The sequence below is a fragment of the Halichoerus grypus genome, chromosome 9 (genome assembly GCF_964656455.1).
Source record: "Halichoerus grypus chromosome 9, mHalGry1.hap1.1, whole genome shotgun sequence".
NCBI classification, from domain to species: Eukaryota; Metazoa; Chordata; class Mammalia; order Carnivora; family Phocidae; genus Halichoerus; species Halichoerus grypus.
Window position 1 is genome coordinate 112,633,009 of NC_135720.1, and position 25,695 is coordinate 112,658,703.

Sequence of the window (25,695 nt, forward strand, 5' to 3'; positions counted from 1 at the left end):
CTTGATCTCGGGGTGATGAGTTCAAGTCCCACATTGGCTGTAGATGTTACATGAATAATAAACTTTTTTTTTTTTAAGAAAGTTTAATGTGTGTAATACAGTTTTGTCTGTAATCACTCTAGTGTATATTAGATCTTTACTAGTTGCAGTTCTGTATTTCTTTATATTTTAACTATATATTGGCCATTTTGTGTGTGTTTTAAATTTGGTTAAAGTGATGTATATATTCTGCATCTTGCTATTTTCACTCCATCTTGTTTGTGCAATTCCTTCATGCTGTTTTATGCATGTAATTCATTCATTTTTTTGGATATAATATTTCATTATATCAAAATACCATGACTTACCCATTCTTTAAAAAAAAAAAAGATTTTATTTATTTATTTGACAGAGACACAGTGAGAGAGGGAACACAAGCAGGGGGAGTGGGAGAGGGAGAGGCAGGCTTCCTGTGGAGCAGGGAGCCGGATGAGGGGCTCGATCCCAGGACGCTGGGATCATGACCTGAGCTGAAGGCAGACACTTAACGACTGAGCCACCCAGGCACTCCTATCCATTCTCTTCTTGATGGAGATTTAGTTTCCTGCTTTGGGTTATTACGAACAGTGCTGCTGTAAACATGGTCACATGTGCTTCTTCTAGGGTGCTCATAGCAGTGTGACTCATAATAGCCAAAAAATGGGAACAACCCAAATGTCCATCAGTTGATGAATGGATAAATGAAATGCGGTCTAGCCATATAATGGAATATTATTCATAAAAAGTAATGATGTACTGATACATCCCGCAACATGGGTGAACCTAGAAAAACGTTATGCTATGTGAAAGAAGTCAGTTAGAAAAGACCATATATTGAGTGGTTCCATTTACATGAAATGTCCAGAAAAGTCAGATTCATAGAGACAGAAAGTAGAGTAGTGGTTACCAGAGTCTAAAGGAAGAGTAGAATGGTGAGTTACTGCTAATGGGATTGGGTTTTTTGTCGGAGTGATGAAAATTTTCTAAATTCAGATTGTGGTGAGATTGTACAACTCTGTAAATATACTAAAACCACTGAATTATATGCTTTAGATTGGTGAACTTATGGCATGTGAATTATATCTCTAAAGAAGTTAAAAATAATTTCTGGGACAGTGTTTTTCAAACCAACCCACTGGTAGGTTATAAACCAATTTAGTGGGTTAGTAATAGACTTGGTAAAAAAAAAAAAAAAGGCGGGGGGCAGTGGGAAGCTCATGTAGCTAATGTTAATATATAAATTCATGAAATGTATAAGTGAAAACTCACAAGTAGCATATTCTTTATGGCAATTATGAATATATAGTATTTGCTCACAAAAGACCGTAAATTTTTGTTTGGCACTTTGGTTTTACTATTTATTTGGGTGATTCAAGATTGGGGTAAAGGATGGTTAGGAATGAGGATTATACCAGAAATGGAATCTGAATTGAAAAGATCCTTGAAGTAAGGGGGAACACCCTGACTAATATGGTTATCATTTGTCTGTTCTTACTCCTTCTGTGTCAAGTCTGGCTTGGAAATATGAGAGGAGCAAAACTGTCAAACTTTTCCACTACTTTCTGCCTTCCTCACAGATTTTTGCCTTGGCTTCATTCTGTACCCTAGCCAAGTATATTGCTATTTCTAACAGTACTGCTGTTTGGATCAGGTTATCTCTTTTGAAATCATACTGCTATTAAAATTTGATCCATTGTCCATTTCAACTAATATGAGATTTTGTAGATGTACTGGGTTAAATTTTATATGCTTTGAGAGCTTTAAAGTTCTTCAAAGTGCTGACATAATTTTTTTCTTCTGCACACGAATAGCAAAATTTGAGACCTGAAGTGTAGGTATGAGGAATTTAAAAGCACAGACTGAAACTATTTTAGAACTCCCCTTTTTTGTTCTAGGAGGAATGGGTTTTAGTTCCTAATATTAATAAGCTGAAATTTCTTTCTGTAGTATTACTCTTTATTCTTAACGCCCATCGTCAATGAAAGTTTCAGTGATTCTGAATTCTTTAATCATATCACCATATTGTCCTCATTATCTAATAGTAACTGTCTCTGTTTCCTCAAAATTTTTCTTTTGTTTTTGTCTTTTTATGACAGAGACTTTTTTCAGTTGTCTGATACTCCATGATGGACATCATTTACAAAAGTATGGCATTAGTAAAACATGGGTAGTTTGAGAAAGCCAAGATGATACAGGATCAGAAGGAAACATAAAACTATTAACTAGTATCCTTAAGGGAAAAGACAGTGCGTCATTGAAACTATGCAGGAGTCTGTGAAAAAGGAACATTCAGGAGCAAAAATGGGGTGCCTGGCTGGCTCAATTGGTAGAAATAGGATTTTTGATCTCAGGGTTGTGAGTTAAAGCCCCATGTTGGGCATAGAGTTTATTTTTTTAAAAAGTGTAGGAAATTAAAAATACGGAAGAAATGTAATAGACAACACAAGTTAGATAAATCTAGAAAGTAGAACAACAACACAATCTAAGGAGATAGAAAATGTAAGAAAATTAATGTGGTGAGTCAGAGGGTCCAGCGTCTGAGAAAACATGCTCCAGAGAGAATAGACAAAATGAAGAGGATTAAATTTACATTGAAATACAGGAAATTTTCTCAGAACTAAATCTCTGTCTTGCAAGTAATTACACAGAAAGTACTTTGCAAGCTGGATTTTTTAAAAGCCATTCAGGAAATTTCAGAACATGGGGATTAAAGAGAAACTCCTTAAAAAACAAACAAAAAACACCGAGGGAGGAAAACAAGTCCTGTTTGGAGACTCAAGAAATCAGAAGGCATTGGTTGGACTTGTCAACAGCACCACTGAAAGCTAGAAGGCAACAGAGCATTTATTTTATACCCAGACCAGCAATCAAGGGTGAGGATAAAATAATAAGAGAGATCTTAAACTTAACCTACCATGCGCTCATTCTCTAGAAGTTACTGATAAATGTGCACTATGAAATGAAGGAGTAAATCAAGAGAGGAAGACTGTGGGACTGAAGGGATGGGACATCACCACAGAGAGATGACTACATATTAAGACATTATATGTTTGAAATTAAAACTTAAATGTAAATTTAGTATATTTTTAAAATGACATTTAAAAGTTAAAAAATAGGATTCCCCCCCTCCCCCCCCCCAGCCTTAAGTAATCTTTCTCTATTGTTTTTAGAGTAAGGAGAGTTTCTTCTGTCCCAACACATGTCAGGGTAGAGACTTGTATTTCACATTGTGACTTGCAATTCGTAACTCTTGAACCTGGAATCCTTTAACTGGGAATTCTACTTATACTAAAATACTCTTCACAAATATTTGCTTCCAAGAATGTCCAAATCTTTTAAAAATAATTTTTTAACATTATGAATCCCATGATATTTGTAGGATTCTAATATTTCAGCATTTTTATGTCTGGTTTTCCTACTTATATTTCACTGCTTTTCAAAAGTTTCACAATTGTAGTTCTCATAAAATTGTAATTTTATTTTATTTTTTGTAATTTTAATTGTAAAAGGCACAATTTTGAAATCAGAGAATCTGTTTTAGAAATTCATCTTAATCTTAAATTTAGGAATATTCATTCAGACTCATTATTTCTACCTAGGAAAGTGGGCCAGTTAGTTCTTTACTAAATAAGTTTTCCAAAGACCTGTTTTCACTAAAAATGAACACATTTTGAATCGTGTGGTTGATAGCTACTTTTGCATTCCTGGAAGACAAAAAAGTACCAAGAATTGAGGCAGGTTGGAAAGGTCACCAAAAATCTAAATCTGAATCATTAGTTATGCTTGCCAAGGTATTTCTTATGTCTCAATAGCCCATATAACTGGTTTTGCTATTAAAAATTTTTTTAAGTTAAATTGTATCTTTTGAAAATCTGATGAAACAATGATGAAAAGGTAAAATATTGAAAAAATAGGGATTAAAATTCCTTTTCCTGCAACTACTAAAAGGAATGTTGTATACCCTGCTTATTTTGCTTAAAACTATAATTTATAAAGCAGGCAACTAATAAGTGTCAAACCTGAATACAAATCCAAGTCTTTCTGCCTCTGACCTTCGTAGTGCACAAAAATTTTGATACAACTAATTGATGGCATGTAGAGAAAGGAATTAGTAAAAATTTTTTATTCATTATAAAATGAGAAACCCATTTTTACCTATCAAATAAGCTAAGTTTCCCAAACCTGTTAGTACTGAAGTACCAAAAGCCCATATATGGCAGGAAATGTAACTCAGCTCTTTAGAAAAGTCATACTTACATAATAATTCTAAAAGCTGTTCATGGCCACAGGCTGGAAGGAAATAGTTTAAAATATTAATTTGTTCAGAATAGAAGTGTTTTAAAACAAAATAATTATTTTCCAAATTTTCTATATTTAACATGTTGTTTTTATAAATAAGGAGAATGTTTCTATCCTTACCTGGTGGTTTAACTTCAGGGAAGTAATTCTGAATGCAGAATAAAGATTATCCAAAAATACTCATCAGCTTTATTTTTAGTGGTAAAAAATTAGAAACAAGTTAAATGTCCATCTGAGCAGAATGTGCCAAAGTAAGTGGTGATACATCTAAGGAAAATATGTAAGATTTAAGAGATTGCATAGGAATGAGGAGAAAACTTTAAAATATAATAGGAAAAGCAGGATACCAATTTGTTTATATAGTATGTGATTACAGATACATATTTTCATAAAAATATAGGAAAATACTGAAAGAAAATATAATAGTTTATCAGCAATTTTGTTTGGATATTGAGTTTCAAGTAATTTTTTTCCCTTTGTACTTTTATGTATTTCCCAGATTTTATTTAATCGTGTACTGATTTTTATTTATTTAGTTAGTTACTTACTTACTTATTTTTTAGTATTCTTTTCCTGGGGCATCTGGATGGTTGGTTAAGCGTCCAACTCTTGGTTTTGGCTTAGGTGATGATCTCAGGGTTGTGAGATCCAGCCCTGCGTCAGGCTCAATACAGAGTCTGCTTGAGATTCTCTCTCCCTCTCCCTCTGCCCCTCTCACTCGTGCGCACTCGCTCTCTCCCTCTCTCTCTCAAATCTTTTTTTTAAAAAATACTTTCCTAACATAAGATAAAGTGATAGCTAATATTTTCTTAGGCTACTTTATCTGTTAAGTGGGGAGACATTTTGATAATGACATTTTCTTAATGTCCTATTTTATTCTGCCCATATGGAATGAACATATTTGTATTATTTCTTAGATCTGAAACTCAGCACCGAGGCTCTGCTCCCCACTCTGAAAGTGATCTACCAGAGCAGGAAGAGGAGATTCTGGGGTCTGATGATGATGAGCAGGAAGATCCCAATGATTATTGTAAAGGTAAGGCTTTGATAAGGAGATACCAAGTAAGACATGATTCATGTATATATGTATAGTATATATATATATTATCTCAATACAACACTTATTCTTATTCACTTGAATATTTGGTCTGTGAGTGTAAGCTGTTTTGATGTTTTCTGCTTTTTGCATCCTTTACTTGAAGTATAAGAAATAGTATTTCTTCTCACTTCAATTTAATTTAGTAAACCTTGGTTTTATATTAATCTATTTTTACCCTTTTTTCTACTTAAAAATGATAGTGCATATTTACCGTAGAAAATTTCAGAAATACATTAAACAAAAAGAAAATAAAAGCCATCTGTAACACTGTATCATCCAGAAGTAACCAATGATATTTGGTATATAGACTTTTCAGAAAACCTTTCATTACTTTTTTCTCATAGTGATGATTGCTAAGATAAGTTGAACGGGAATTATAGATACTTAATATTAATAGCAAGTGATACCAGAATGTATCTTACGATCTGGGAGAACCTGGTTTGTATTATTCTCAGCAAGCAAAGATGTAAAAATACCTTGATTCCTGCCACTGTTGGCAGCCTTTTCAGGCTTTCCTTGTTTTTGTTTTGTTGTGTTGTGTTTTAGAAAACAAACTATTTTCTTTTTTTTTTAAGTTAAATAAATGGAATTCATTTATCTCTCTCATAAAAATACATCCTGAGACTGCAACTATAAACAGATTTTATTTATAAACATTTGTATGTTTAGATAAATCTATTAAATTATTGAGGGGCAAGAATAATTGTGATACATAACCTTATTTTTGTTTGAGAATGACTTATTTCGGGATGCCTGGGTGGCTCAGTCAATTAAGCATCTGCCTTCGGCTCAGGTCATGATCCCAAGACCCTGGAATCGAGTCCTGTATCGGGCTCCTTGCTCATCGGGAGCCTGCTTCTCCCTCTGCCTGCCGCTCCCGCTGCTTGTGCACGCACTCTCTCTCTCTCTCTCTCATACACACACACAAATAAATAAAATCTTAAAAAAAAAAAAGACTTAATTTTTTAAGTAACTTGGTTGTTCAACAAAACATCACTTGCTTACTCTAAATCATTCTTATTCTCTAAGATTTTTTTTTTAAGATTTACTTATTTTTAAAAATGAAGATTTATTTAGAGAGAACACGAGCACACACGCACGCAGGGGGTGGGGCAGGGGCAGAGGGAGAGAGAATCTCCAGCAGACTTGCTGCTGAGCGCAGAGCCCAACGCAGGGCTCTGTCTCACAACCCCGAGATCATGACTGAGCTGAAATCAAGAATTGGGTGCTTAACCAACTGAGCCACCCAGGGGCCCCTAAGATTTTTTTTCATAACATGAGTTCAGTAATACTGTGTGGCTTACTTAAAATTTTTTTCTGTTCAATTGATTATGTAGAAGAAACCATTTTTATTTGATAAATGGTGTATAGATGTTGAAAAATGGAATGTGAGATATCTTTTCTTACTACTTAAGTGACTGTTTCCTTCTTGTTGTTTCTTCCAGGAGGTTATCATCTTGTGAAAATCGGAGATCTATTCAATGGGAGATATCATGTGATCCGAAAGTTGGGCTGGGGACACTTTTCAACAGTGTGGTTATCATGGGATATTCAGTAAGTTGTAGTGGTCCTGCAAAAGAATTAGTTAGGCAATGCCTAAGGGTTTTCATCTGATTTTCCAGAGATGATCTAGCCTCCAGTCTAGCTCTAGACCAATTTCTTGATCAGAATTTTGTTGTTGATAATCTTTATGTTCTTGAGCAAATTTGTCTTTCCTCTGGGGAAGAAGCGCCTCAGAGACAAAAGATTGATTAAATTAGTATCCATAAGGCACTTGGAACTCGGAAATTCAAAACATTACAAATATTCAATGGAAGTATGGTATGTAAATTCATAGGGTATTTTTGAGTTTTTTTAATTGGAGTAAAGTTTTAGATGATGTCTTATACCAACCTATGTGAAATTATTTTCTTGTAGTTTGTTCTGGTAAGAGATTTGCTCGACCATACAGTCTAAAATTTTTCCTACATAAAAATCACATAATGAACATGGGATGTTTACCTACAAGTGTACTGTCTGTCTTTGATGAGACAGTAATTGAGATCTATGCACTTTGTTTTTTATCAGTTTGGTTTCACCCCAAGTATTTCTTCTGGCCTCTTCTAAACTTTTAACCTTTTAGCTTTTGACATGCAGATATACAGGACACTTCTGGTTTGATAAGGTTTTCCCCCTGTATTTATTACCATTTCATGGTTTTACTTGGATTCAGAGAGGCATTCAGAAGGTAGACTTTAACTCGGAGAAAATGTGTGCTGACTGAGATTACCCGAGAACAGATTTTCTTCCTCCTATAAATGAAATCTGGCCAGTTAGTACGGTTAACAGGTACACATGATTGCATAGAAATAGCCTATGTTTAAGAACAGGGATACATGGAATCAGTATTTGTACTTTTTGTCACTGCCTCCCAGTTATCACTAAATTTTACCTTCCTAAAGTGAGGATAGGGCATTAGTCTTAACTGCCTGTGTTTGTTTCTTAGGGGAAAGAAGTTTGTGGCAATGAAAGTAGTTAAAAGTGCTGAACATTATACTGAAACAGCACTAGATGAAATCCGGTTGCTGAAATCAGTGAGTATTAATTAGATCATATGTGTGAACGGAAAAACATCGTAAGTTTTACTGAATTAAGACATACCAAATGTAGACTCTTTGGCGTGACTAATTTTTATTGTAAAGTTCCAGTATCCTTAAAGAGATAGAGGAAGATAACAGTATTTTTTTTTAAAAAAAGATTTTGTGTATGTATGTATGTATTTGTCAGAGAGAGAGAGAGAGCACAAAGCAGGGGGAGGGGCAGGTAGGGGGAGAAGCAGGCTCCCTGCTGAGCAAGGAGCCTGATGTGGGACTTGATCCCAGGACCCTGGGATCATGACCTGAGCCGAAGGCAGATGCTTAACTGAGCCACCTAGGCGCCCTAGAAGATGACAATATTTATAAATTCTGTGCTTGTGGTAGGGGAAGTGGTGGATTCCCATCATAAACCCTAAAAAAAACTTTCAAATAAGTGAAAATATTTATCGAGCATGTTTTATGTACCAGATAGCACAAAAAATGTTTTACTTTCCTACTATGGTTAAAAGTAAAGTTGTCTGACAATAGCCAAAATATCCAGATGTCCATTAACAGTTGAATGGATAAAGAAAATGTGAGATAGATAGATGGCTATAATGGAATATTACACAGCCATCAAAAAGAGTGAAATCTTGCCATTTGCAGTGACATGGATGGAACTAAAGGGTATTATGCGAAGCAGAATAAATCAGAGAAAGACAAATACCATATGATTTTAAGAAACAAAACAGATGAGCATAGGGGAAGGGAAGGAAAAATCAAATAAGATAAAAACAGAGAGGGTGGCAAACCATAAGAGGAAACAAACTGAGGGCTGCTGGAGGGGAGGTGGGTGGGGAGATGGGGTAACTGGGTGGTGGGCATTAAGGAGGGCTTAATGAGCCTCCTTGATGTGATGAGCACTGGGTATTACATGCAACTGATGAATCACTAAACTCTACTTCTGAAAACTAATGAAAAAAGTAAAGTGTGAATAAGCATATAACATCTTTTTTATGCTTTAAAATATTATAAAAATATATAACATAAAATAAGCACTGTTTAATTCCTTCTTTATATCTTAAAACTTAAATTTTAGAAAAACTTTTTGTTTTGTTAAAAATTAGGAAGTTATGGTAGGAGGAGCTTAGACTTAGAGTAAGAAAACCTGGGCTTTAAGACCAGCCCTAGTCCAGTGTATCCTCCAGCTCATCACTCCATTTCTTCTGAGCCCTTGAGTTTTCATTTGTAAAGTGAGGATGTTAGACCAGGAGAGCTCTTAAAGTAATTTTCAGAGTGCCAGTCGGACAAGATAGGAGCCTGTGCCAAAAGTTAAATCAATACTGCTTGCTTCCTTCGTTGAGAAGGTTTTTTATGGAGGGGAAAAAAGTTTAGCTGAGTAAACTGTGATGAATGTTGGTTCAGTGGTTGTTTTGCATCCTATAAAAGCTCCTTAATTCCTCATGGTCTGGTAACCAGCAATTAATTTGAGAGTCACACTTTTAGTAGAAAAATGGTTGAATTAGAGCAATAGTCTTTGTCAGTTGTATTTCCTTTTGTGCACTGTTTATTTCTTTGCCTATTTGAGCTATTAAAATTTTAGTATGTTTTTCTCATAGATGTGTGTGAGCTCTTTCTTGGGAGTAATTAATCCTTTGTTACATATGCTGTAGGTTTTCCCTCCCCCACTATTTGGCTTATTTCTACGCTTTCCCTGTTGCTAAATACTGTCTCTTTCCCACTGTAGGTTCGTAATTCAGACCCTAATGATCCAAATAGAGAAATGGTCGTTCAACTACTAGATGACTTTAAAATATCGGGAGTTAACGGAACACGTATCCTTTTAAGAACTGTTTGAAAATCACAAAATAACCTTATCTCCAAGAGAGGAAACCAGATTTATATAAATAGCGTTTGGCTCTTTTCTCAAGGCAAAGTATAATGAAACTACTTTGGGTTATTGTAAACTTCTGAACACTAAGATGTGAATAGTGTTTATCTTTATATGTTGTGACTTGTGAGGGGATTGCTTTAGGCTTTTTTTCCCCTTTCCAGGCAAATTAAACCAAAGTCAAAAGAAAATCTTTTTTTTTTAATTAGCCTTGTATTAGTAAAGGTTCTGTGATTTTTATCAATTAGCACAGAAATTTTAATGGAAGTAATTTTTCATGATAAACACTGGATAAAGAAAAATTTAACACAATGTGTTATCTACCGGCCTTCAACATTGAAGAGGCTGTGCATATAGATTATGCTTAGAATCTAAACAGGTGTGATTGTGTTCTATTAAGATGAAAAAACTGACTTGTTTAATGTTTTTATCTGGATTTTTAGAGTTTCTAGAGTTGAAAGGAACCTTACCTGATTTTTTTCATAAGTTAATATCAAAGTGACATGTGGTGAACTGATTAAGAGGTTGTTGCAACAGCCTTGCTTATGAAGGCTTATCAGACTTTTCAGAATAAAAGAGGAAGTAAAATCTCACTTGGATTGGAGAGTCTAAAACCACCTGTTCATAAACTATTTAAAAATGTAAAAGGAAAGACATTTCATCTCTCATTCTACTTTTCCTGCATATTTAGCTTCTCTTAACGCACACTGTTAATTGCCAATTATCTCTTTCTAAGGAGGTGGGCTACGTATGGTTCTGGCATCATGTGGACTATGGTAAGAGATTTGAATGGAGGAGAGAGAACAGGTGATAATGTGAAACGTTTTTATCTGTCATTCTGAATTTAGTTGCGAGTTATTTCCTTGGAGAAGTACAAATCACATATCCCTGATGTCTGAAGAAAACTGCTTCAAGAATCATCCATTTTAAAAGAGTCTTGTGACTATTGTGGTCACTTTGTAGGTGGCTTACTCTGTGTGTATATAATAAGGCTAATAACCAAGACATAAAAACATACATAGGATGCCATTAGATTCTGTTTCCCTGTTGTTTGATCTTGTAATGTTTGTCATGCCAACTCTCTCTGCTAATTTGGGAAAGTTACAAATAAAACTAGAAATATTCTAAATAATCTCCTCAGTAATGCTTGAGTACCTTTATTTGACTCTGATGAAGAAGGGTGGTTTTTTTTTTTTAACTATTGAAATCTTAGTGGGTTTGAATTTCAAATTCCAAGGTATTTTCCAAATATTACCAGGTGGTTTCTCTGTAGTTTTATCCACTGAGTTCCTCTTTGCCCTAAGCCCATTTCTCTCTGCTCTTCCTCCTACTTGTCTCCCAGCTGTCTTGGCTACTGCATTATTTGCTGCTACTAGAGATTGAAAAGGATAAAAGTCAGAGCACTGAGTTAAGGGTTAATGGATTATGCTATTCTCTTCTCACAACATAAGCATGTCTGCATGGAGCCATGTATCTGTATTTTTCTTTGTATCTGAGCATCTCCAGAGCACTGTCCTTCTCATACTGAAATATAAGGGGCCCTGAACTAGAAAGTTATGTAGACTTCAGTATACTTCAGTATAGTTGGTTCATTCTACTTCTATAGGTGGTAAGGGGTGGGGAGTGATTAAAGAAGGACAGCTGTTCTATATATACTATTGACATTAGCCAGTGAGTATTCTTTTCGGCCATCTATGTGACCACCTACTATGTCTTTAGGATACTTCTTATTTCTAGTATGTATTTTACCTCTTTTCCTAGCTCCTCTTACTTATAACGTGCTCTAAATGTGACCCTTATTAGTGTTCAGCCCTTTGTGTTTTTTCTTTACACCATCTACCCAAGAAAATTTTTTCATGTATCCTTTTATCCAGTTCTTTTTGTTTCTTAAGCTGCTAAATGCTTGGTCATTTTTATATCACTGCTTACAGATTAAAATACCATTGTCAAATTGTAATGCTTCTCTCAACAAATCAAAGATTGAAACTAGGAACATAATAGAGTAACTTAAAAATTCTGTTTTCTGGGTGTGGTTTTTTTTTTTTAAGCAATCTGCATTTTTTAAAATCCTGTTTTGGTATATTTCATGTATACAAAAGTAGAATAGTTTAGTGAATCTCCACAGACCCATTACACATTTTAGGATCTTGTTTAATCTTGTTTTGTCTCTACCTCCTGCTAATTTTGTGGGCAACCTTAGATATATTATTTCGCCCATAATTCTTTCAGATTGTATCTCCAAAAGACAAGGACTTTTAAAATATAACCTCGGGGTGCCTGGGTGGCTCAGTCGTTACGCGGCTGCCTTCAGCTCAGGTCATGGTCCCAGGGTCCTGGGATCGAGCCCCGCATTGGGCTCCCTGCTCGGCAGGAAACCTACTTCTCCCTCTCCCACTCCCCCTGCTTGTGTTCCCTCTCTCGCTATGTATCTATCTGTCAAATAAATAAAATCTTTAAAAAAAATAAAATAAAATATAACCTCAATACAATTACCGTACCTAAAAAAAACTGGGACCAGTTTTTAGTCATCCAGTATCTAATCTGATAGTGTTTCAGTCTCCAAATGTCGCATACTTCTTTTTCTTTCAGTTTTTCATTCTTACTTGGGTGTTTTATAGATATATAGATGTATATATTTTCTGTGTCTCTACTTTTTAATATATGGACTATAGCTGTAACTGCTTAATTTCCTTGTCTGCTAATTCTGACATCTATGTCACTTCTGGTTTAGTTTTGAATGATTGATTATTGTAATTTTCAACTATGTTTTCGTGCATCTTTCCTGCCTGTAATCTTTGATAGATACATTGTGATTTTTCATTTGGCTGCTGGATATTTTGTATTCCCATAAGTCTTGAGTTTTGTTCTGGGATGCAGGTATATCACATGGAAACAGTTTGATCCTTTTCGGATTTTACATTTATGATTTATTAGGTAGATCCAGGGCAGTGTTCAGTTGAGGACTAATTATTGCCTGTACCGACGCAAGACCTTCCTGAATAATCTACCCAGACACCCCATGACTATGAATTCTTCTAGTCTTTATGTTTTTTTAATTGAGATAAAATTGACGTAGAACATTGCATTAGTTTTGGGTGTACACATATAAATGATTTGAAAAATGTGTACATTGCAAATGGTTACCACAGTAAGTTAACATCCATCACCACTCATAGTTACAGGTTTTCTTCTTGTGATGTGAACTTTTAAGATCTACTTTCTGAGCAACTATCAAATATACAGTTGGTATTGTTAACTGTAGTCACCATTCTGTACATTATATCCCCAAGACTTACTCATCTTAAACTGGAAGCTTATGCACACACACATCTTTATCCATTCTTCCATCGGTGGACTGTGTCTTGGCTGTTGTAAATGATGCTGTAATGAGCATGGGGATGCTGGTAACTTAATGAATTTGGGGTAACAATTCCATTTCTTTCAGATAAATACTCAGAAGTGGAATTGCTAGATTATATGGTAGTTCTATTTTTAATCTTTTGAGGAATGTTTGATACTATTTTCCATAGTTTTCTGCACCAACTTATGTTCCCACCAACAGCACACAAGGGTTCCCTTTTCTCCACAGCCTCACCAACACTTGTTATCTCTTGTCTTTTTGATAGTAACCATTCTAACAGGTGTGAGGTGATACTTTGTTGTGGTTTTGATTTCTGTTTCCCTGATTAGTGATGTTGAGCACCTTTTCATGTCCCTGTTGGCCATCTGTATGTCTTTGGAAAAATGTCTATTTACATCCTCTGCTCATTTTTTAATAAAATTTTTTCTATTGAGTTGTGCAAATTCCTTATATATTAACCCCTTATCAGATATGTAGTTTGCAGATACTTTCTCCTATTCAGTACATTGCCTTTTCATTTTGTTAATGGTTTCTTTTGGTGTGCAGAACAGTTTTAGTTTGATTTAGTCCTATTTGTTCATTTCCGCTTTTGTTGCTTTTGCTTTCTTTTGGTGTCAGATCCAAAAAATCATTGCCAAGACGAGTGCCAAGGAGCTTACTGCCTATTGCCTATGTTTTTGTCTAGGAGTTTTATGGTTTCAGGTCTTAACATTCAAGTCTCCATTTTGAGTTGATTTTTGTATGTGGTGTAAGATAGTGGTCAAGTTTCATTCTTTTGCATGTGGCTGACTAGCTTTCCCAGCACCATTTATTGAAGAGACTTGTTCTTTCCCCAGTGTATATTTATGGTTCCTTTGTCATAAACGAATTGACTATATGATGGGTTTATTTCTGGTCCACGACTATGACTTTGAATTTGTCTAGCCTTTTTGATGAGAACAGACATTGTTGGAGCCCTTTGGGAATGCTGGCCACTATTCCCTCTAATCCCCTCAGATGATATTTTCCCCCTGCCTCCTTGTGTTTCCTTGTATACTTATGTTGGTTAGTACTCTGCTAAATTCTTGAGGGGATCCCTTTGCAGATCTCCAAAATTCTGTTTTTCTGTAGCTGCCTTGGTCTCCCAAGACTCTTAACTCCTCTTAAACAAGGAATCTGGAAAGTCTCAAGGCAGTAACATGGGGCAATCATAGGATTCAGCTCATTTGTTTCTCTTTTCTCAAGGACCACTGCCTTTATTGCCTGATGTCAGGGTCAATAAATCTGTTGTTTCATGTATTTTGTCTGCTTTTGTTGTTGTCATTTTAAGCACGAGGGTAAATGCATGCCCTGTTAACTCCATCTTGACAGACGCAGAAGTTCCTAGGTACGTTTAACTTTGAGAAATTGCCAGCCAGTTTTCCAAAGTGGTTGTACCATTTTACACTTCTTTTTTTTTTTTTTTTTAAGATTTTATTTATTTATTTGACAGAGAGAGAGACAGCTAGAGAGGGAACACAAGCAGGGGGAGTGGGAGAGGGAGAAGCAGGCTCCTGCTGAGCAGGGAGCCCGATGCGGGGCTTGATCCCAGGACCCTGGGATCATGACCTGAGCCGAAGGCAGACGCTTAACGACTGAGCCACCCAGGCGCCCCCCATTTTACACTTCTATTAGCAAATATGAGAGTTCTAATTGCTCCATATCCTCCCCTACATTTGGTCATGTTAGTCTTTTTATTTTAGTCTAGTGAATTTGAAACGCTATCTTATTAAAATTTTGATTGTGTTTCCCTGAGGTAGTATGTCCCTTTAATGTTCTTTAATTTAGAACACGGCCTTCCTTTAATGGCATTGACTTTTTTTTTTTTTTTTAAGAATCCAGAGCAGATATTTTGTCTCTTAATTTGGATTTGTCTAATGGTTTCCTGAAAATTAAATCCAGGATAATGATTTTTGTCAAGTATACTACATGGATGATGTTCTATTCTTCTCAGTGTATTACATCAGAGGGTACCTGACATTAGTATGTGCTTTATCATTAGTGGGTAATAAGTTGGATCACTAGATTAAGGCACAGTCTTCCAGATTTCTGTGTTTAGAAGTACCTTTTTCCTTTCATAATTAGTAAGCAGTCTGGGGTGATACTGTGACATTGTGATTTTATTCCCAACAATCTAACACAGTAGTTACGGTGTTCATTGATTCTTACTTGAATCCATTATTACTATAGTAAGTATAAAATGGTGATTTTCTATTTCTGTCTTTCTTTGTATATCTATTACTTGACTTTTTCTTTAAAAAGGATATTTCCAGGGGCACCTGGATGGCTCAGTCTCAGGGTCATGATTCTGAGCCCCATGTTGGGTGTAGAGATTACTTAAATTAAGATTAAAATCTTTAAAAAATTAAAAAGATTTTCCTATCCACACACATACTTTTTAAAGTATCTGTTTGGACTCATTCAGTTTTTATTTTTTATAAGTTAATTCATAACTTCATTTTTAAAAATGTTTTCAACTTGGCCAGTAACGTCCTCTCCAAACTGTTCCTCTTGACATGTTCCATTACTGTTCACACAGCACGGTTTCTAGGTTCATCTGGAATTTGGCCATTTCTTCAAGGAGTCCAGGTTTTCCTTTAGTGGCGAATCTTATTTAAAGGAAAAGTCTAGGGGCGCCTGGGTGGCTCAGTCGTTAAGTGTCTTCCTTCGGCTCAGGTCATGATCCCAGAGTCCTGGGATCGAGCCCCGCATCAGGCTCCCTGCTCCGCGGGAAGCCTGCTTCTCCCTCTCCCACTGCCCCTGCTTTTGTTCCCTCTCTCACTGTGTTTTTCTCTGTCAAATAAATAAAATCTTAAAAAAAAAAAAAAAAGGAAAAGTCTGGGCACTAGGTCATTATTACATATGTATATCTCAACTTTCCCCCTATGTAGTAATTTCTGGAGGTGCAAGGTAGCAACATACTACTAAAATCCCAGCAGTGCCCTGCACACTCGTAGGCTCATAGAGTTATTCCTGCTTATGGTGATTGGGATGTTGATACAGAGAGAGAACACACGGTGGCACTAGAATCACGATTAGTTTTGTAAACTACAGAGCATAAAGCAAGTCATTTTCCTATTTTTAAAAAATGTTGGCCTTCACATTTTTTTAGGTTAAGTTTTGGTACATTATCTCCTGTAGTTAAAGCAGAAGTTATTTTTTTCTTGCTTTGAGACCATGAGAGTAGGAGTTGTTACCCTGAGCATTAGTTTTGCATCAGGGAAAAGTAATCAACAACTTAAGGCTAGTGCTTTCACTAATTGAATGTGCAGGTTTCACTTTTCTTTTACTACTGTTTTAATATGCATAGTTTTATCAGTAAACCGGCACCCCCGAATTTTCCATTTCTTGGGTGTTTTCAGTAACTTAAGCATTCTTTAACCTTTGGAATTCAGAATATTGACAGCTAGTTATTTTTTTAGTCATACTGTATAACTTTTTATAGTGAAAGAATAATACAGTAAATTTCATTGGGGTAGAACACATTTTATCTTGCCTCTTCTCTTGTGCCTCCTTTTTCCTTCCTTAACAAACTCCTAGATATCTGCATGGTGTTTGAAGTTTTGGGGCATCATCTGCTGAAGTGGATCATCAAGTCCAATTATCAAGGGCTTCCACTGCCTTGTGTCAAAAAAATTATCCAGCAAGTATGTATCCTAATATTTTCTCTGTGGTGATTGTTTTATATTCTTAAAATGTCAGGGGTTTCCTATATCAAATAGAATTTTTTTTTTTAACTAGAGATTTTTTTAATTGCTAAAATTAGGTGTTTTATTCAGTCCCTAGTGTTCATTCTGTCTTTAAGTGTTTTAGCAATAACCATTTTTCCCAGATTCATCTCCTGTAATAATCATTAGAGGGGAAGATGTGTTCAGTGACTGGTGTTGGAAATTTGGAGCCCTTATCTGGAAGTTCTGGTTACAAATATTGATTATTAATAGAGAATTGCTATGTCAAATTACTACTGTCTCTTTATAGAACATTATTCAAGGGTATTTTCTAATATTCTAAATAGCTTTCAATATACAGTAAAGTTTACTCTCAGGAAAATATACTTCAAAGGGCAAATAACTTGTTTGGATAATGTGTTTTAGTGGAAAGAGCTCTAAACTGGGAATCTAGAGACCCAGTTCTTTATCAACAAGGAAATTTGAATTAAGAGATACTAAATCTCTTTCATCACCTATATTTCAACATTTAAAGAGCTTATTGACTTTTATTCTCGGCCTTTATGTTCTTCATTAAATATCTCCAAATACAATTAGCTTTTTAACTTTTTATTATAGGTAAACTCTTGCCTTTGCTCATAGTTTACAAGTAATCTTTCTGGGGAAGTTTCTTTGTGCCTTATCAAAAGTGCTTTATTCTCTGTTGAAAACTACCATATTGTTTTTATATTTTTATTTTGTAAAATGTTATATTGTGATTTTCTCCTTCTCCAGAAAGACTTGTATTCTGTGTTTGCAAATCTACTGCTCTATTCCCATCCAGGTGTTACAGGGTCTGGATTATTTACACACCAAGTGCCGTATCATCCACACTGACATTAAACCAGAAAACATCTTGTTGTCAGTGAACGAGCAGTATATCCGAAGACTGGCTGCAGAAGCAACAGAATGGCAGCGATCCGGAGCTCCTCCACCTTCTGGATCTGCAGGTATGTTTTCTTTGAGGACTTTGGTCTCATTAGAAGTTAAGAGAAGTTCCAGGGCACCTGGGTGGCTCGGTTGGTTAAGTGTCCGACTCTTGATTTCAGCTCAGGTCATGATCTCAGGGTCCTGGGATCAAGCCCTGTATCAGGCTCCCTGCTCTCTCTCTCAAATAAATAAATCTTTAAAAAACAAAAAAACCTGAGAAGTTCCTATTTTTATTCTATTACCAGGCAGTTAAAGTAAAGCATACTCACTCATTTAACAATAAGATACAGTAAGTACTTATGTGTAAGAAATAGTCTCAGGCTTCAAGACTTTTTAATCTTCAGTATTGCTCTCCTGTAGAAAGAAGTCTAGAAATTGTGTCTTCTGGGTACAGATATTTTGTATACTATAAAAGCTGATTTATGTTCTTGTTTTAAAATATTTTCTCTTGTGATTCAATGGCCATCTTTGATGTGTTTACCTCTTACCATGATCATACATACATGCTTGCTTATAGATCAGTGTGATCTGTGCAGGGGCAAGATAACTTTGCTATCAAGAACTTGAGTTTAAGCACTGGAGTGGACAGAGCTGGTTTGAATCCTGGCTGCATCATTGGCTAGGTGTTTTTGAGCAAGTGCCTTGACTTCCTTTTCCCTCATGCAGGAGTTCTTGGGATTAGTTCCATGTTAAAGCAGTTAATAGGTTGCCACATAGTATTATGTGGTACATAAATGATGGCTATGATTATGATGATTTTTTTTGCCATTTGGGGTATAGATTTTAATTTTAGTAGTTTTATTATATTTGAGGAACTTTTTTTTTTTTTGAGGGACTTTCTTGATCCTCAAGTTGAAATGTCAGTTATCATAGGCTTCCTTTAAAAAGGAAGACTAAAGAAGCAGGGGAAATGAGAAGTTGTTTAATGGGCATAGAGTTTCATTTTTCCAAAGTGAAAACATTCTAGAAATATTACACAACAATGTGAATATAAATAACACTGTTGAACTGTACACTTAATGGTTCAGAGGGAAATTTCACCTTGTGTGGGTTTTACCACAATTAAAAAAAATTTTTTTATGGAAGATTCTACCTCCCGCCTAATCTGTGCTATGCTATGATACAAATTACTGTATAACTCTTAATGCCATGCTCCTTTTAAAACTGACCAGTGCCAAGGGGAAGAATTAAGAGATGGGGGTTCTTGGGGGGTTGTTGCCTATCATTTTCTATTTTAAGCATACATGGGAATGAGATATTTGCAGCATTAATAGTGGAAACCAGAAATGGGGACTTGGCTCCTTGCATATATGGATTTCATCTGGAGAAGAATTTAGTTTATTTAAATTTATTTTATGTTTGCCAACTTTTATATGCATTATTCTTTTTTAAAAGATGGTACTTCTACCAAAGTTGCTTTTAAAAACAGTAGTTTTCTCTATAACATAAACTTATATGGCTGCTGAATGCCAGGATTCTTACTTGGTTTTCTTTTCTTTTCAGTCAGTACTGCGCCCCAGCCTAAACCAGTAAGTATAAGGTTTCTATGTTTAATTCTGATCTGTGGGCAATGGGCAGGGATTCTTCTGTTAAGGATCACAGTTTGTGTAGAGTTTGAAAACCAAAGAAAAAATATTCCTGCGCTTCTATATTTTCTCCTATAGATGCCCATGCATCTTTAACAAGTTTGTATTGGTGAGGCTTCTATAAACTTGAGTGTGTCTGAGAATACACCAGCCCCACAGAAGGCTCAGAGGACCAAAATTTATTGTTTGTTTCTATTTGGTTTCATAAGAGTATCCACATTGTTTAAGTTAATGAGAAACTTAAGTGCTATCTTAGGAAAAGAGTGAAATTTAATTAGGAAATATTAAAGTTAACAGTTATCTCCAACTGGGGGTAATGGATTAGCCACCTGAAGGCTTTATCTGTTTGTAATCTCCGCCCAGGCTGACAAAATGTCAAAGAATAAGAAGAAGAAATTGAAGAAGAAGCAGAAGCGCCAGGCAGAATTACTAGAGAAGCGAATGCAGGAAATTGAGGAAATGGAGAAAGAGTCGGGCCCTGGGCAAAAAAGACCAAACAAGCAAGAAGAATCAGAGAGTCCTGTTGAAAGACCCTTGAAAGAGAACCCACCTAATAAAATGACCCAAGAAAAACTTGGTATAAATAGAGCATACACAAAAATTTACTTTAACATTAATTTATCATTGTTCTATAATATAGTGGTTTCATGCATACAACACATCTCTGGGGGTGTCCTTATACAGTAAGAGTACAGAACCTTCATAAATGTCAGGCAGGTAATAGTCAAATGTAATTTCTGACTTTTCTATGGAAATGCAACATAGACTTCATTTTGCACTTGAGTAAGGATAAGAAGATCTTTATCCTTCCATAAATAGGTCTTAGATGTTCAATCATGTTTTTATGTCACCCTGTATAAGTTCTAGAAAACGTTTTTAATCTTGTGGAGAAATTTTTTTGTTCTTTCACTCATACACATACACATACATCCTTTTTGTCTGTTTGTTCCTTAGAAGAGTCAAGTACCATTGACCAGGATCAAACACTTATGGAACGTGGTGTAGAGGGTGGTGCAGCAGAAATTAATTGCAATGGAGTAATTGAAATCGTTAATTATACTGAAAACAATAATAAAGAAACATTGAGGCTTAAAGAGGATCTACATAATGCTAATGACTGTGATGTCCAAAATTTGAAGCAGGAACCTAGTTTCCTAAGCTCCCAAAATGGAGACAGCAGCACATCTCAAGAAACAGACTCTTGTACACCTATAACCTCTGAGGTGTCAGATACCATGATGTGCCAGGCTTCACCAAATGTAGACCAGTCATTCAGTGAGCAGGACATCAGCCAACTTCAAGAAAGCATTCGGGCAGAGATACCCTGTGAAGATGAGCAAGAGCAAGAACAAAATGGACCATTGGACAACAAAGGTACTTAAACAGACATACTTCCCCAGTACTCCTTCCCTAAATAGCATATTCTTGAATTTCTAGTCTAAATCTACCATTGTTTTTATAAATAAAGCTTCATAGCAGGTTCCCAAGTTACCTTCAATGTGTAAATTTTTAGCTAATTTTTTGAATTGTATTGGTCATGTAGTGGGTGCACAGCATTTCACTTGCTCTGAAGGCAGAAGTAGGTTTTATTGTGTAAACTGAAGGTATTGCTGTATTCTTTTTTTTTTTTTTTGGTACTCTCTTATCTTACAAAATTTAATGAAGTTTGCCAGTCGGAGGCCTGGGTATATTGCTTCAGAGAGTTTTATTAACCTTTAGGTATTTCTGTGTTCACTAAACAGTCTTATTAATGATACCCTTTGTCTATAGGAAAATCCACTGCTGGAAATTTTCTTGTTAATCCCCTTGAGCCAAAAAATGCAGAAAAGCTCCAAGTGAAGATTGCTGATCTTGGAAATGCCTGTTGGGTGGTAAGTTAAACTTAGCTTAGTGCTGTGTTATGAAGTGACTAGGAATGAATGAAAAGTTGAACTTTAATTGTGCTAAGGAAGAAATCATCTGCAGGTCTATACCTAGATTGCCAGTTAACATCTTTGAATATTTTTTCACTTTTTTCTTTGAATATTTTTTCACTTTTTTCTTAATCTTCTATTATAGAAAAGTTCAAATATACTTAGAAAAGTAGAGAGAGTGGTATAATAAAACAGCCCCCACTCCCACTCCAGGTACCTATCACCCAGATTCAGTAATGTTAACTCCTGGCCAATCTTGTTTTATCTGTATCCTAATTCACTTTCATACTCAATGATGCTTATGTTCATACTTCCCTGTTATTTTCAAAATTGGTATCTAACTTATTAATTGTAAACTTTTAACTCATTTAACATATTTTGGACACTTTTCTTTGTCAACCAGAAAGTTTTATCAAATTCAGTTGGTTATATAGTATTCCCTAATGTACTTAGTTTTTACACATTTTTGATAGCTCTTTGTGATGAGCATCTTTGCTCATGAATCTTTGTGTGGTTGTCCTTAGGACATGACCTATTGTGATGAGCATCTTTGCTCATGAATCTTTGTGTGGTTGTCCTTAGGACATGACCTAAACATAGAATTCCTAAGTCAAAAGTTGGGTTCTTTTTTAAAATGGATTTTTGATGTATAGTGTCCTGTTGATACTGTTGCTTACCTAGCTAAGAATTTGGGGGAGGGCATTATTTTTAATGGACACCTCAAAAATCTACAGTAGAATGATTTGCACATAAATGACACTACTCGGAGTCATATACTTTGTAAACAGGAATGTTGAAGATTGCTGAAGCAAAAACTATGCGTTATCGAAACTCCACTTTAATAGGTTTTACGTTTATTTTTATACTTCAAATTCTCTATTCCGTATGGCATCCTGTACCTAATGGTTTATACTAGAAGGATCTCACTTCTAGGATATTGTGATAACCTTTTAGGAAAAAAAATGAAGTCAGAGCTTAGCACTGACTGGTAGGAATGGGGAAAAACTTTTCAAGTAATTAGAATTACTCTACCGTACCATGGTCTGGTCTAGGCCAGCCAGTCTTCACCTGGATGACTGCAGTAGCCTACTCAACTCTCTCCCTTCAGCTGCCCATGCCCCCTACAGACTGTTGTCAACACAGCTATCAGAGTGATCCTTTTAAGTGTGAGTCGCAGTGACTTCCCTCAAAATGAATGCCAAAGTCTTTACCATGTCCCACACACCACCAAGCAAATAGTGTCCTCCTTCTGCCTGGAATTCTCTTCCCAAGATAATGTGTACAACTCACTCATTTTCTTCAAGTTCCTATTCAGCTGTCATCAGGGAGATCTTCCCCTGAACACCTAACATAATTAGCAAACCACCACTCTCCAAACCCATGCACCTTTATTATATGCATTCATGTATTGTCTCTTTCTTCCTCTCCCCCCCTCAATTTTTTTTTCTCCATAGCACTTATCACAGTCTGATACTGTATAGTTGTTTGCTTACTATCCCTAAATGTATGTCCCATCACAACAAATTTTTTTGTTCACGGCTGTACCTACAGTACTTAGAACCCGGTACCTAGGAGGTGCTCAATAAATATTTAAGTAAATGAATTGTGAGAAACTCATTGGCTCTGTCACAGATATCACATGGTACAAACATCAAATGCTTCAAGCTTCTGGGCCTTTGTGTTTAGAACACCTTCCTCCATTATTTTCTTACCCAGTTGGCACACTTTTCTTTATTCTGCTACAATTTTTCATGTCACTTTTACTACCACAATTACTCTGTTTTTGTCCGCATGTCTCTTTTTATTTTATTTATTTATTTATTTTTTAAGATTTTATTTATTTATTTGACAGAGGGAGAGAGAGCACAAGTAGGCAGACAGGCAGGCAGTGGGAGAGGGAGAAGCAGGCTCCCTGCTGAGCACAGAGCCTGATGCGGGGCTCGATCCCAGGACACTGGGATCATGACCTGAGCCGAAGGCAGACGCCTAACCAACCGAGCCACCCAGGGGCCTCTCTTCTCTTTTTAAAAAATGTGCCCTATGCTAAAATGACTTTACCTTGTTTTCATTCATTCACTCCTTCAGCCAACATAGGCACATGCTCTGACCTTGGTACGAGGACACAGTGTGAACTAGACATCAGTGTCTTGTCCTGCTGGGTCCTAGTCAGGACTAAATGTCACATCTTACTGATCTCCGCAGCAGAACAGCATCTGGCATTCAGTAATAAAATTGTATATGATTTTCAGATTGCTTGATTTTTTAAAGTATTATATTCTTTTCAGTTATGCATGTATATAATTTATGTCGATTCAAAAATCTGTCCCCTCCCTTTGCCAATTTTTTTACTCCCCACACATCAGTATTTACCTTCATATTGCTAATAAATAACTTGGCTATACTGCTCCCAATTTTTTTTTTTCCAATTTTAGGCATTTTACTACAGGATTTACGTACCATCACTGCATCCATCCCCCATGTTCCCAATTTAATATGATTTTGGCTACTTAATCATTCCGTGTTTGCATTATTGGGACCCAGTGCTATCTTGAGCATAAATTGTACTGATTCTTTTTCTGTTTCTGCCTAACACTGTGTTTCATTTGCTTAGTCATCTTTGTACTATTTATTAATTAATTCAATCCCACGCTTTCACCCAGTGGTATAAATACGTATACTTTAATGCATACAGCTACCTTGAGTACTCTTTCAACTTCTTCCCGAAGAGCTCTATCTGGAACCTGGAGTCTTCTAACCTGTGTTCGCCTGTTGGATCGCCCCGGAGGCCTGCGGCGTCACCGCCGTTCAGATTTCCTTTCACCATCATCCTGGAGATTATGTTTACTCTCGCTTTATATCCCCTACTTTCTGTCTCTTTGATCTTCTTTCTTGGTTTACTGTAAAATGATTGTTTTCTTTGTTTGTGGTTTTTGTTTTGTTTTGTTTTTTGTTTTGAAGTATATACAACTTGTAGTGGCTTCCTAAGAAGGGGTGTGTGAGACTGGGAGGGGGGCACCTTGCATGTCTGCTAATGTCTCTGTCCTACTTTCACACTCAGTTGGCTGCATGCAAAGTTTTAGGTTGAAAACAATTTTCCTTCAGAATGTTTGTCATTGCTCTATTATCTTCTAGTTCCCTGACTTGTTGCTGCTAAAGACCAGTGCCATTCTGATTCTTGATCCCTTGTATGCAGCCTTTTCCCCTCTGAAAGTCTCTAGGATCATTATTTCACAGTGCTATGCCTCACTTGAGTCTGTTTTTATCCATTAGATTAAGGACTTGGTGTGCACTTTTTTTTTAAGTTTATTTATTTATTTAAGCAATCTCTACACCTAACATGTGGCTTGAACTCACAACCCCAAGATCGAGAGTCAAGCTCTTGCATCTGAACCAGCCAGGCACCCCTGGTGTGCACTTTTAATTTTGAAACTCTAGTTCTTTGGTTTTGACTTTTTCTTTGTTGTTTGTTTGGTTGGTTGGTTGGTTTTTTGTTTTATTTTCTTTCTGTCCTCTAGCTCTGAAATCTCATTATTCAAATGTTAGACCTCCTGTGCAGGTATTATCTTACCTGTCTCCTATTTTCTGTCATTTTCTTTTTGCTTTATTTTCTGGGCTATTTCTTGACTAGTTATTATAAGCTTTATTTTTTCTCATTTCTCTTACTACATTTTTACTTTTCAAGAGTTCTTTGGTTCTCTGATTATCTCTCAGAGGCTATAATTTACTATCTCATTTTTGACATTTTTTCTTCCTATGTGATGTCAGTTGCCTTCTTTCTGCAGGAAAACAGGGTTCAACATGCAGTTACATAGTCACTTAACTTCCCTGTTTTCAGAATGGTACTCTCCCCTCAATTATGTGGCGCATCCTTCAGAGACCCAAGGTGTTAGATTGCATCATGCCCTGTGTTCTGGAGCCCTGTTTCTTTAAAAGATGTTGTTGTTGTAAGATGTTATTTAGTTGTTTTAAGATTTTATTTATTTACTTTAGAGAGCACGCTAGAGAGCACAAGGCGGGGGGGAGAGGGACAAGCAGACTCCCCGCTGACCTGGGGCTTGATCTCAGGGTTGTGAGATTGTGACCTGACTCGAAACCAAATCAGATGCTTAACTGATTGAGCCACCCAGGCATGCCATCTTTAAAAGATGTTTAAAGCAGTGTTTCTGGGTTAAATCCCACCCTCACTTGGCAGTGATAGCCGACACTGCCAAACCCCAAGCCCTGAGGCAAGGAGTACTATGGTTTACATCCCAGCGCTTCTCAGCTTTCACCAGTGGCGTATTCAGTTTTCCTGGATCCACTAAGATGTTTACCAGTG

General features: G+C 36.1%; 1 protein-coding gene across 2 annotated transcripts in view; it reads left to right on the forward strand.

Annotated features, from left to right (window-relative positions):
- The window catches only part of SRPK1 (SRSF protein kinase 1), an 81,614-nt gene that overhangs the window by 39,835 nt on the left and 16,084 nt on the right, over positions 1 to 25,695 (forward strand). For both annotated transcript variants that reach the window (XM_036096696.2, XM_078055411.1), the window contains exons 3-12: positions 5,235 to 5,353; positions 6,862 to 6,970; positions 7,902 to 7,989; positions 9,719 to 9,806; positions 16,782 to 16,888; positions 17,733 to 17,898; positions 19,382 to 19,407; positions 19,828 to 20,041; positions 20,419 to 20,838; positions 21,235 to 21,335. In XM_036096696.2, coding sequence (XP_035952589.1) covers positions 5,235 to 5,353; positions 6,862 to 6,970; positions 7,902 to 7,989; positions 9,719 to 9,806; positions 16,782 to 16,888; positions 17,733 to 17,898; positions 19,382 to 19,407; positions 19,828 to 20,041; positions 20,419 to 20,838; positions 21,235 to 21,335 — 1,438 coding nt within the window. The remainder of the gene's footprint in view (positions 1 to 5,234; positions 5,354 to 6,861; positions 6,971 to 7,901; positions 7,990 to 9,718; positions 9,807 to 16,781; positions 16,889 to 17,732; positions 17,899 to 19,381; positions 19,408 to 19,827; positions 20,042 to 20,418; positions 20,839 to 21,234; positions 21,336 to 25,695) is intronic.